Source organism: Scyliorhinus canicula, chromosome 15 (assembly GCF_902713615.1).
Source record: "Scyliorhinus canicula chromosome 15, sScyCan1.1, whole genome shotgun sequence".
Lineage (NCBI taxonomy): Eukaryota > Metazoa > Chordata > Chondrichthyes > Carcharhiniformes > Scyliorhinidae > Scyliorhinus > Scyliorhinus canicula.
In genome coordinates, this window is record NC_052160.1 from 43,879,904 (window position 1) to 43,891,938 (window position 12,035).

A 12,035-nucleotide genomic window follows, 5' to 3' on the forward strand; every position below is an offset into this window, starting at 1 on the left:
CACAGGACCCATGGGGATGACCCAATTATCTCCCTGTGGGGCTCATGGAATAAGAGCTCCCCGACTGAGGTCTGAGGCCTAGCAGCTGGGGCTTGTGAACCAGGCACTTAAAAGCCAGCCAGGATTGAAACTGGCAGATCGATAGTCCTGGCTGGGACTGATGTACTGCACGCCACATTGAGATCTTATTTTTCTTTGATTAAATAAACCTTTATGGTTAAACCTTCTCAGGTCTCCTGTGGATATTATATAAATGAATCTTGCTGTGGCATACAATTATCATGCATTTTTATTTCGAATTTGTCAGCAATGTATTGTTATTTAAAATATCTTTATGACTCACTATAAAATGATTTTTACTTGAAGCATACACGTTAAATGTTTAAAATTTAACTCCGCTTCAGGATAAGGGATTTGAACCCACAGCAAGTTAGTTTGGGACTAGAAAGTCCAGATGTAAAACAAGAGTATTGACGTTAAGCAGAAACAAAGTCTGTGCTTCCTGAAAAAGAAACATAATATTCTGGAAAAATTCACCAGGTCTGGCAGCATCAGAACAGATGAAAGGTCACAGATCTGAAATATTAATTTTGTATTTCTCAAGGTGCTGCCTGACCTGAATATTTCCAGCATTAAAGGTGTGCTACCCCCACATATTCCACTTTACAATTACTGCAATAAATTTCATAATTTGCCATGGCTATAAATCATAAACAAGCCATCTGGTGCAAAGCTGGTGTATTAGTGGATTAATAAGCTCATGCACCAAAGGTTCAACATATCCCAATATTCTTGAAACAAAAAAAACCAATTTTAGAAAGATTCAAAGACTTGGTAACATTTTCAATAGGGCTCTGTCAAATTTAAAGCATAAGATGCAGATTCAAGTAAGCCAGGTATTACGATCCCATACCAGATGCCAATACTGGGCTGGACCCCCAATATTTTAGTATATTTGTAGGACTGTGTAGAAAGAATGATTCCAGGAGTGATTGTATAAATAAATAGGGATTTGGTATTTTTACAACAAAACCACACCCGAAGAAAACATCTAACAATTATCCCTTAAATACTTCAATTCCCCATTAAACAACAAGAAACATACAGCTCTCAATCCATCTTAAAAATCAGCATGGCATAGAGTAATACTTGCTTTGCAGAACAGATGTGGCTCCTGTTAGAACTCCTTCAGATTCTGGCTTAACGTCTTCATAAAACTGGTTCACCCGGCGTTTTTCAGCTTCTTCCTTGTCCTCAGATAAGACTGCTCTGCTTTAAATATTATTACCCTTTTTCTAACTATCCTACTGTGAGAGAATTGTCAGAAGATCAGACTTCAACTCCTCTCCAAAGCTTTTACCAAAATGTCTGTCCTTCCATTAGCACCATCCAGCAATGATATCTCCTCCCCAAGCTAAAACCAAATTAACTTTCCAGGCTGAAAGCACATGAACTCCCCAGGGACTTTCCCTTGTCAAACCACAGTCCAGACTGAAAAACACATTCCTCTGGTCAATTTCACCTTCTGGCTCCCAAAAGCTCCCAGGCACTGTAAAACAGAACCTTTTTAAAAAATATGACCACTGCAGTCAAACGCACTACAGCCACAGGCATTAAACCCTTAAACTGCCCCGATATTTAACAGCCATTTTTTCTAAAATCCTCCATTCATCATGCAGAATCACATGGAGATACCATAATGAGGCCTTTTTTAAGAACAGAAAATTCAACACTTTCACGACAAATATCAATTTAGAGATGTCTCTACTAAGTATTTAAATTAGGTGTGTGTCCCGAATAAGAATTCAACAGATTCTGCTGGGAATAGCTGACTCTAAAAATTCACTTCTGGAAATTAAAGTCAGTATTTAAAGTGAACAGGACTGACATACTTTTGCCCAAGTTATAACAGTGACCGTTTTATTATATTATATTTTTGTACAATATTATTAGTCAATATTACCTTGAGTCTCCAGAAAGTTGTGTCCAGGCCAGCACCGAGGTTTATAACCTGGCAATTACAGCTAGTTTTCTTTATAAAAGCATCCATCAATATATTCACTGCCTTGACACGGGCATAATAGCCTATAAGCGAAAAAACACCATTAACAATGACTCAAAGCTTCCCCCATGACTCAGTGGATAAACACACCCCCTCTCTCTCTAACCCCTCCTCCCCCGTGCAGACCAGAAATGTTTCATGCGAATCACAATCTGCTCTGATTTATCTGTTCTCAGGCAGGGAAGCAATTCTACTGCTTTAAGTAGTCTGTGTATCCATAGGCTAAGGAAAAGAAAGATTAGCTTGGCTCTCAGAGAAAGTGTGTGATTTGCATTGGCAAATTTTTGCTACATTCCATAGCCATGTAGTTGGTGACACTCACTATTTAGGTGTGCACAAGAGTGCCACTGGGTGAGATATCAGAGGACTACCATACAACTATATAAAGCTGACAGTATAGAAGGTGTCTCCACGAGTTTGGGCGGTATGGCAAAAGATTGGAAAATGAAAGAAGCAAAATTCAAAATTACTGTTACACAATATATGAAGCCTTTTTCTGTTTTCCATACAAATAAAATATCTTAGTTTCAAGTAGACTATATAGTAATTTAAAAAAAAATAACATTAGATTGCATGAGGATTCCTCACATGTTGAATTCTTAACCTGAAATGCCTTCAGTATTGAAGCCAGGCATATTCCTTAGGAAGCAAAAGTAACAATGAGAAGCACTGAGCTACCCATCATAAATATCATAGGCCTGCAGACATCAATTTTTGCACTTTGTATTGTTGCATTTTATTTTTGCTTTGCTCTTGCTTTTAAGCATGGGAGCAGGGTCTTTTGTTAACCTCCTCTACATCGGAGACCAAACGCAGACTGGGTGATCGCTTTGCTGAGCATCTTTGGTCTGTGCACATTCAGGACCCTGACCTTCCTGTTGCTTGCCATTTTAACACAAGACCCCGCTCCCATGCCCACATGTCTGTCCTTGGTCTGCTGCAATGTTCCAGTGAAGCTCAACGCAAACTGGAGGAACAACATCTCAGCTTCCAGTTAGGCACGCTACAGCCTTCCGGTCTCAACATCGAATTCAACAACTTCAGTTGATCAGGTCTACTGAACCTCGACCTATTTGTTTTCATCCCATTTCATTTTAATGGTCTTTTACCATTTCTTTCTTCTTTTTCTTAATATATATTAACCCCCCCCCCCCCATCTTATCCACCTTTCAAAGATTTATCACAGAATTTACAGTGCAGGAGGCCATTCAGCCCACTGAGTCTGCACCGACTCTTGGAAAGAGCACCCTACCCAAGCCCACAACCCCACCCTATCCCCATAACCCAGTAACCCAACCCAACACTAAGGACAATTTTGAACACTAAGGGCAATTGAGCATGGCCAATCCACCTAACCTGCACATCTTTGGACTGTGGGAGGAAACCAGAGCACCCGGAGGAAACCCACGCACACACGGGGAGGACGTGCAGACTCCGCACAGACAGTGACCCAAGCCGGGAATCGAACCTAGGACCCTGGAAGCAATTGTGCTAACCACAATGCTACTGTGGGGCCACTATGGGGGGGGGGGGGGGGGAAAGAGAGAGAGAGAGAGAGAGAGAGAGAGAGAGAGAGAGAGAGAGAGAGAGAGAGAGAGAGAGAGAGAGAGAGAGAGAGAGAGAGAGAGAGAGAAAGAGAGAAATAGCCATATACTGGCTTTGTGACTGGGGCTTTGTGGCTGGTGGCCTGTTTAAAGGAACTGTTGTTTTGGATTGAACTGTGGCCCCTTCATGGGAGAGGAGGGGTTTTCCCACTCTCTCTCTCACACTCTGTACCCTATATCGGTGTGTCCTTTTCCGGTGGTCTGTGCTGCTCGTAGAGCACCTTTCCGCAGATGTGAGGCTGCCATTAGGGACAGGAGCTGGTTGTGTGCTGGTGGTTTTTGTATCTTGTAACTGCTTTTGGCATGTTACTATTCTTTTTTTTTGACTATGCTATTACTGCATGTTGCTATATTGTTGAGTTGTCAATAAACTAAAATATAGAAACTTCCGGTGGCGACCATGGAGTGAACGGTCGCACATTTAGCAACTCCCGCTCTTAGAGGTTTTTTAACAGCTTTTAAGCTGGAATTCTGTGGGAATTTTGCAACATAAGTGGATAAAAGCGAGAGGAGAAGGAGGTGACCTCTATTTTATGGCGCCGCATCCAAGAAACAATTGTAAAAGAAGAAATCAAAAGTTGGTTGGAAGTGAAGTTCAGAGTTTGGATGCAATGGCAGAGAAGCAAAGTTTGACCATGCCAGCTCAATGGACGCTGGATCAGTGGGTTAATACTTGGACGAGAAGTTCGCCCAGCATCGTAAGGAGTGTGCGGAGGACCTGACTCAGGGGGTGGCCTCGATTAAGGAGGTGGTCGACCGGGTGGAGGAGAAAGTGACGACCCAGGGACAGGGAATCCAAAAGTTGCAGGAGTTGGCGGCGGAACAAAGGGAGCAGTCCACTGCGATGGCATTGGAAATTAATATTTTACAGGATCGGCAGAAATGGTTGTTGGAGAAGGTGGAGGACCTGGAGAATTGTTCTCGCAGGCAGAATATCCAGATCGTCAGGCTGCCGGAGGGAAAGGAGTGATCGGATGCCGGTGCATATGTGGGGAAGATGATCGGGTAAGATGCATTTGACAGGCTGTTAGAAGGGGACGGTGCTCACAGGGTGCCCAGCCGTAAGCCCCAAGATCGTGAGCCCCCGAGGGCGATGGTGGTGAGGCTGCATCAGTTCCTGGACAAGGAACGCATTATCAGGAGGGCCAGGCAGACAAAACAGTTCATATGGGAAGAGGCAGAGATTTGGGTGTATCACGATTTGTGAGCAGAACTCGCAAAGAGGAGGGAGAGTTTTAATAAGGTTAAGGCGGCCCTGTATGCAAAGGACATGAAATTCGGACTGCTCTACCCGGCCCGTCTTTGGGTGACCTACGAGAACCGGAAACTGTATTTTGGCTCACCGGAAGAAGCAGCGGCCTTCAGGAAAGACAATAATCTGGTAGAGGCACAATGACTTTAAAATCTAGATGGTAGTGGACTGAGTTAAAAGTTTTGTGTTGCTCTATATTTATAGAATCTCAGCCTTTCACTGTATCTTAAGTTGTGTTGATCGGGAAAAGAAGGATGTCTCTGATTGATTTGATTTTGATTCGTTGTTATATGTACCGAGATACAGTAAACAGGTTTTTAAGTTGCGATGTTCTAGGGAACAAAAAGAAACGATGTTTGAGTTTCTGCATGCATAATCTTTGCTTCTCCTGTTTGATTTTCCTTACAATGTTTTTGGCTCTGTTTGAATGTGATGGGACGGATAAGATGTTGTAAAGGGAGGAGGGGGACTTCCGGTTGCGGCTATGTGGAGCTAAGCCGCACGTTTGGCAGCTCCCGCTAAAAACGGACTTTGGGGCTCTTTTCAGGGCCCCCAACGGAGCTTTTTCGACGATTCCCGACATGGGAAGGGGTCTGCAGTAGATCCCCAGGGTCCTATGGTCCGGACCAGGAGTGGGGTGAGCAGAAAAGCGGTGGCAGTGCCCCTGGAAAAGCGGGGGAAGGGAAACAAAATGGCGGCCGGCAGAGCTCTCAAGGAGCTGAGGCAGTGGGCACAGGAGCAGCAGGAGACTCTTCTGCGCTGCTTCCAGGAGCTGAAGGTGGAGCTGCTGGAGTCGCTGAAGGCTACCACCAGAGAGCTGATGGAGACTCAGACAGCCCAGGGGGCCGCGATCCGGGAGCTGCAGCAGCAGGCCTCCGAAAGGGAGGATGAGACCGTGGCCGTCACGGGGAAGGTGGAGATGCACGAGTCGCTCCATAAGTGTCAGGAGCGGTTCGAGGAGCTGGACAACCGGTTGAGGCGGAGGAATTTACGGATCCTGGGCCTCACTGAGGGGCTGGAGGGGTCGGACCTGGCGGCTTATGTGGTCGTTATGCTGAACTCGTTGATGGGAGCTGGGTCCTTCCAGGGGCCCCTGGAGTTGGAGGGGGCCCACAGAATTCTGGCTAGGAGGCCCAAGCCGAATGAGCCGCTGCGGGCGGTGTTGGTGCGGTTTCACCGGTTCTTTGACCGGGAGTGCGTGCTCCGGTGGGCCAAGAAAAAGCAGAGCAGCAAGTGGGAGAACACGGAGGTGCAGATCTTCCAGGACTGGAGTGCGGAGGTGGCTAAGCGGAGGGCCGGGTTCAACCGGACGAAGGCGGTGCTCCACAGACGGAGTGTGAAGTTTGGCATGTTGCAGCCGGCGCATCTGTGGGTCACCTACAAGAACCGGCACCATCATTTTGAGTCCCCGGAGGAGGCGTGGGCTTTTGTGCAGGCCGAGAAACTAGACTCAAACTGAGGGTCAAGGATGGGGGTTTTTGTATGAAAATGTAACTGTGTTTAATTTTTGCTCTGGAGGGGGGGGGTTCTCTGTTTAATGCAGGATGTGTGTTGGCTTTAGGGTGGGTGGGACGATGTCTTTATGTATGGGTCTGGTGGACGGGTTCGGGCAGGGAGGTAAACTGGGAGTGCGGGGAGCTGGTGGTGGGGACGGGCAATGGGAGTTGCCCTAGAGGAGGCGGGGTTGGGCAGGGCGAAAGCGCGGGCTTTTCTCTGGTTTCCCACGCTGCGGGATAATGGGGGGCGGGGTCGGGGCTGAGAAGCGCGGGCCTTTGCTGGCTGTTATTTTCCCGCGCAAGAGCGGTGGGGGGGGCACCTGCTCATGGGCACGAAGGAGGAGGAGTAGTCCCACGTGGGGAGGGGTCGGAGGTATGGCAGGAGTCGCCGGGGTCAGCAGAAGTTAGCTGGCCCACGGGAGTGCTGCGGAGGGGAGGGCATGGGTAGGAGGGGTCCTAGCCTGGGGGTGGGTTGCCGCCGTGGGGAACTGGCCGAGCGAGGGGCGCTGGCCAGTGGCGGGCAGGGGATGGGTTATGGCTAGTCGGCATGGGAGGGGGGCAGGGAGCCCTCTGATCCGGCTGATAACCTGGAATGTGAGGGGGCTGAACGGGCCGGTTTGTGTTTGCGCACTTGCCGTTGAGGGAGTCAGGGAACTGGAGGGGCCTGGTGCGGGGTGCGGAGGAGCATCGAGTGTCGCTTTATGCGGACGACCTGTTGCTATATGTGGCGGGGCCGGGGGGGGGGGGGGGGGGGGGGGGGGATGCCGGACCCGGTTGGGGGGGGGGGGGGGGGGGGGAGGAATGCCGGAGGTGATGAGGATTCTCAGCGAATTTGGGGGCTTCTCTGGGTATAAGCTCAACCTGGGCAAGAGCGAGTTGTTCGTGGTGCACCCCAGGGATCAGGAGGAGGGGATTGGTAGGCTCCCACTGAAGCAGGCAGGGAGGAGCTTCAGGTACCTAGGAGTCCAGGTGGCTGGGAGCTGGGGGGCCCTGCACAAGCTCAACCTCACAAGGTTGGTGGAGCAGATGGAGGAGTTCAAAAGGTGGGCTATGTTACCGCTGTCACTGGCGGGGAGGGTGCAGCCCGTCAAGATGACGGTGCTCCCGAGGTTTTTGTTCCAGTGCCTTCCAATCCTTATCCCGAAGGCCTTTTTTAGGAGAGTTAACAGGAGTATTACGGGATTTGTGTAGGCGCATGGGACTCCGAGGGTGAGAAGGGTGTTCTTGGAACGGGGCAGGGATGGGGGGGCTGGCGCTGCCCAACCTCTGTGGGTACTATTAGGCTGCCAACGCATCGATGGTGCGCAAGTGGGTAATGGACGAGGAAGGGGCAGCATGGAAGAGGATGGAGATGGCGTCCTGTGTTGGCACGAGCCTGGAGGCGCTGGTAACGGCGCCGTTGCCGCTCCCTCCAACGAGGTATACCATGAGCCCAGTGGTAGCGGCTACTCTCAAAATTTGGGGGCAATGGAGACGGCATAGGGGAGAGGTGGGGGGCTCGATGGAGGCCCCGATACGGGGGAACCATCGGTTTCTTCCAGGGAGCATTGATGGCGGATTTCTGGGCTGGCACAGGGTAGGTGTTAGGAGGTTGAGGGACCTGTTTGCGGATGGGAGGTTCGCGAGCTTGGGGGAGTTAGAGAGGAAGTTTGGGCTCCCCCCAGGGAACATGTTTAGGTACATGCAGGTTAGGGCGTTTGCCAGACGACAGGTGGAGGGGTTCCCCTTGCTGCCCCCACGTGGGGTACGGGACAGGGTGCTCTCGGGGTGTGGGTTGGAGGAGGGTGGATTTCGGACATATACCGTGTAATGCAGGAGGTAGACGAGGCCTCGGTGGAGGAGCTGATGGGTAAATGGGAAGAGGAGCTGGGTGAGGAGATTGAGGAGGGGACGTGGGTGGATGCCCTAGAAAAGGGTGAATTCCTCCTCTTCCTGTGCGAGGCTGAGCCTCATACAGTTCAAGGTGCTGCATAGGGCCCACATGACTGGGACGAGGATGAGTAGGTTTTCGGGGGCGAAGACAGGTGTGCTAGGTGCTCAGGGAGCCCAGTGAACCACGCCCATATCTTTTGGGTGTGCCCAGTGCTGGGGGAGTTTTGGAAGGGGGTAGCAAGGACGGTGTCGAGGGTGGTGGGATCCAGGGTCAAGCCAGGCTGGGGACTCGCAATTTTTGGGGTTGCAGTGGAGCCGGGAGTGCTGGAGGCGAAAGAGGCCGACGTTCTGGCCTTTGCGTCCCTAGTAGCCCGGCGGAGGATTTTGCTTCAATGGAAGGATGCGAGGCCCCCAAGCGTGGAGGCCTGGATCAATGATATGGCGGGGTTCATCAAATTGGAGAGGGTGAAATTTGCCCTGAGGGGATCAGTACAGGGGTTCTTTAGGCGGTGACAGCCTTTCTTGGACTTCCTGGCGGAACGGTAGGGATATAGGCCGGCAGCAGCAGCAAGCCGGGGGTGGGGGGAAGTGTGTACATGGGTTTGTGGGATGTGGCGGGTGTTATCTCTTTCCTTTCGGTTGTTTGCTTTTTTTTTTTGTTTTCGATTTAGCAGTTGTTTTTGTAGGGGGTGGGGGGGGTGGGTGTTGTTCTTGGGTTTTTACAATGGTTATTCTGTTAATATTGTTTTGTTGTTTATATTTTGTGAAAATCTTAATAAAAATTATTATTTTTTTTTAAAGTAAAGGGAGGAGGGGTGGGCCTCTGCACCCGGACCTTGGAGGATTGTTTGTTTGCTTTCTGTGTTTGATGTTATTGTTTTTTTTTAATTTAGGGTACCGAATTTCTTTTTTTTCCCAATTAAGGGACAATGTCGCGTGGCCAATCCACCTAACCTGCACATCTTTGGGTTATCACAGAATTTACAGAAAGAGGCCATTCAGCCCATCGAGTCTTCACCGGCTCTTGGAAAGAGCACCCTACCCGAGGTCAACACCTCCACCCTATCCCCATACCCAGCAACCCCACCCAACACTAAGGGCAATTTTGGACACTACGGGCAATTTAGCAGTGCCAATCCATCTAACCTGCACATTTTTGGACTGTGGGAGGAAACCGGAGCACCCGGAGGAAACCCACGCACACATGGGGATGACGTGCAGACTCCGCACAGACAGTGACACAAGCCAGAATCGAACCTGGGACCCTGGAGCTGTGAAGCAATTGTGCTATCCACAATGCTACCGTGCTTCCCAATTTGTGGGGGTTGTGGGGGTGAAACCCACGCAGACATGGGGAGAATGTGCAAACTCCACACGGACAGTGACCCAGGGCGGTATTCATACCTGGGTCCTCAGCGCCGCAGTCCCAGTGCTATCCATTGCGCCACATGCCGTCCTTGATGTTATTGTTTTGAGAACTTATGTTAAGAGTGTTGGCAAGGGAATGCAGCAGGTGGTAGGATACTAGGCGCTGGGGGCTGGAGCTGCTAGGCTAGCTGGGAGGGCTAGTTCATGGGAGTAAAGTGGGGGGAGAGCTGAAGAGAGATGGAGTGGGGTGGGGGGGTCTGCTGACAACTGGGGGACTTTTAGGAGATTGGAGATGGAGACCAGATGGCAGTGGCTGCTGAGGGGCGGGCTGGCCTAGGAAAGGTCATGGCTGATCGACAGGGGAGTGGGGGGGGGCGAGAGCCCCTCAACCAAACTGGTTACGTCGAATATTCGTCGACTGAATGGGCCGGTCAAAAGGGCCCGTGTCTTTGCACACTTGAGACACCTAAAAGCGGACATGGCCATGTTACAGGAGACACACTTGAAGCTGGGAGGCCAGGTTAGACTGAAAAAGGGATGGGTCGGGCAGGAACTTTTCTATTCGGAACAGGACTTTAAAACAAGGTGGATGACCATCCTGATTAACAAAAGGGTGGAATTTGAGGTGGGAAAGATAGAGGCAGACCCGGGAGGTAGATTTATTATGGTTAGCGGGAAACTGGAGGGAATGGCAGTGGTGTTGGTAAATATATATGCCCCCAAATGGGATGATGTCGCGTTTGTTAGGAAGGTGCTGGGAAAGATCCCGGACCTTGACTCACACCGGTTGGTTATGGGGAGGTGACTTCAACCTGGTCCTGGATCCGAGAATGGACCGGTCAGGTTTTAGGTCAGGGAAAGTATCAGCAATGGCGAAAGAACTGCAGGGGTTTATGGAGCGCATGGGAGGGGTTGATCCATGTAGATTCAGGAGGCCAAGGAGCAAGGAATATTCGTTTTACTCCCAAGTATACTCCAGGATAGACTTCTTTGTACTGGATAAAACACTGTTCGCGGGCGTGGAGGACACGGAGTACTCAGCAATTGTGGTGTCAGACCACGCGCCAAATTGGATAGACCTACGGGTAAGCACGGGAAAGTCCCAGCGCCCGCAGTGGAGATTAGATGTAGGGCTGTTAGCGGACAACGAGGTCTGTGAGCGAGGCCATTCGGGGGTACAACGACACAGAAGAAACTGTGGTTGGGGTGGTGTGGGAGGCATGGAAGACGGTTATTAGAGGGGAATGTATTTTGATTCGGGCCCATAGGGAGAGGACCGATCGGGCGGAGCTGGACAGGTTAGTAGGAGAAATCTTACAGGTGGACAGGAGATATGCGGAAATTCCGGATGAAAGCTCCTGAAGTAGCGTCAGAGACTTCAAATGGAATTTGGGCTCCTTTCCACAGGTAAGGCAGAGTGTCAGCTGAGGAGGGTAAAAGGGGCAATATATGAATATGGGGAGAAAGCTAGCAGGATGCTGGCACATCAGCTGAGGAAGCAGGAGGTGGAGAGACAAATAGAGAAAATAAAGGATATGAGGGGGAAGGTAGTGATGGACCTGCGGGGGGCGGTTCATGACATGTTCCGTGAATTCTACAGTTGACTATACGAGTCGGAACCCCCGGTTGGGGAGGAGGGTATGAATCAATTCTTGGAGAGGCTAGAGCTCCCAAAGGTATATGAGGAACTGGTGGAAGTCCTGGGTGGCCCAATTGGGCTCGGGGAGGCGATCAACAGATTGGGGGCGATGCAATCGGGTAAGGCCCCGAGACCTGACAGATTCCCAGTGGAATTTTATTAAAAGTTTTCTGGGTTACTGGGGCCGCTTCTGGTTAAGGCTTTTAATGAGTCCAAGGAGCTGGGGGTGCTTCCCCCAACACTATCACAGGCATCAATTTCTCTCATCCTTAAGCGAGACATCCACATAATTTCAGACATGCCCAAAACATATGTACATGGTTTGCCGGGCTACCCCTACACCGTCCACATCTATCCTCCACCTCCTCACAGGTTTACTGTTTTGCGTGTCGGCCCGCACGGTTGTTTAAGAAACATCAATGTGTTAAACTGTGAAAATTACAAATCCTTCAATAATATATTTTGTTTAAAAAAATAAAAATATATTGCCATTAGTCCCCAGCCAATAATAATCTGGCAGGTTATAACATGAGGGCAAGGTGGAGGGCTGCCATGTGACACTTTAATCTGCTGACACTTGCTGTTTAGGCACACCCATGGAACTGTATCCACACAAGGACTCAACATCTTCAGGAAATGAGCAGAGACAATTGGAATAAAAGAATTTAGCCAAAATCATCAGTGTGCTGAAACCAACATGGTTCGGTGTTGAGACATGCATGAGACACATCTATTTTTGTGC

General features: G+C 49.7%; 1 protein-coding gene across 3 annotated transcripts in view; it reads right to left on the bottom strand.

The window, feature by feature from the left end:
* The window catches only part of lcmt1 (leucine carboxyl methyltransferase 1), a 57,011-nt gene that overhangs the window by 39,946 nt on the left and 5,030 nt on the right, over nt 1–12,035 (bottom strand). For all 3 annotated transcript variants that reach the window (XM_038819890.1, XM_038819892.1, XM_038819891.1), the window contains exon 4: nt 1,964–2,085. In XM_038819890.1, coding sequence (XP_038675818.1) covers nt 1,964–2,085 — 122 coding nt within the window. The remainder of the gene's footprint in view (nt 1–1,963; nt 2,086–12,035) is intronic.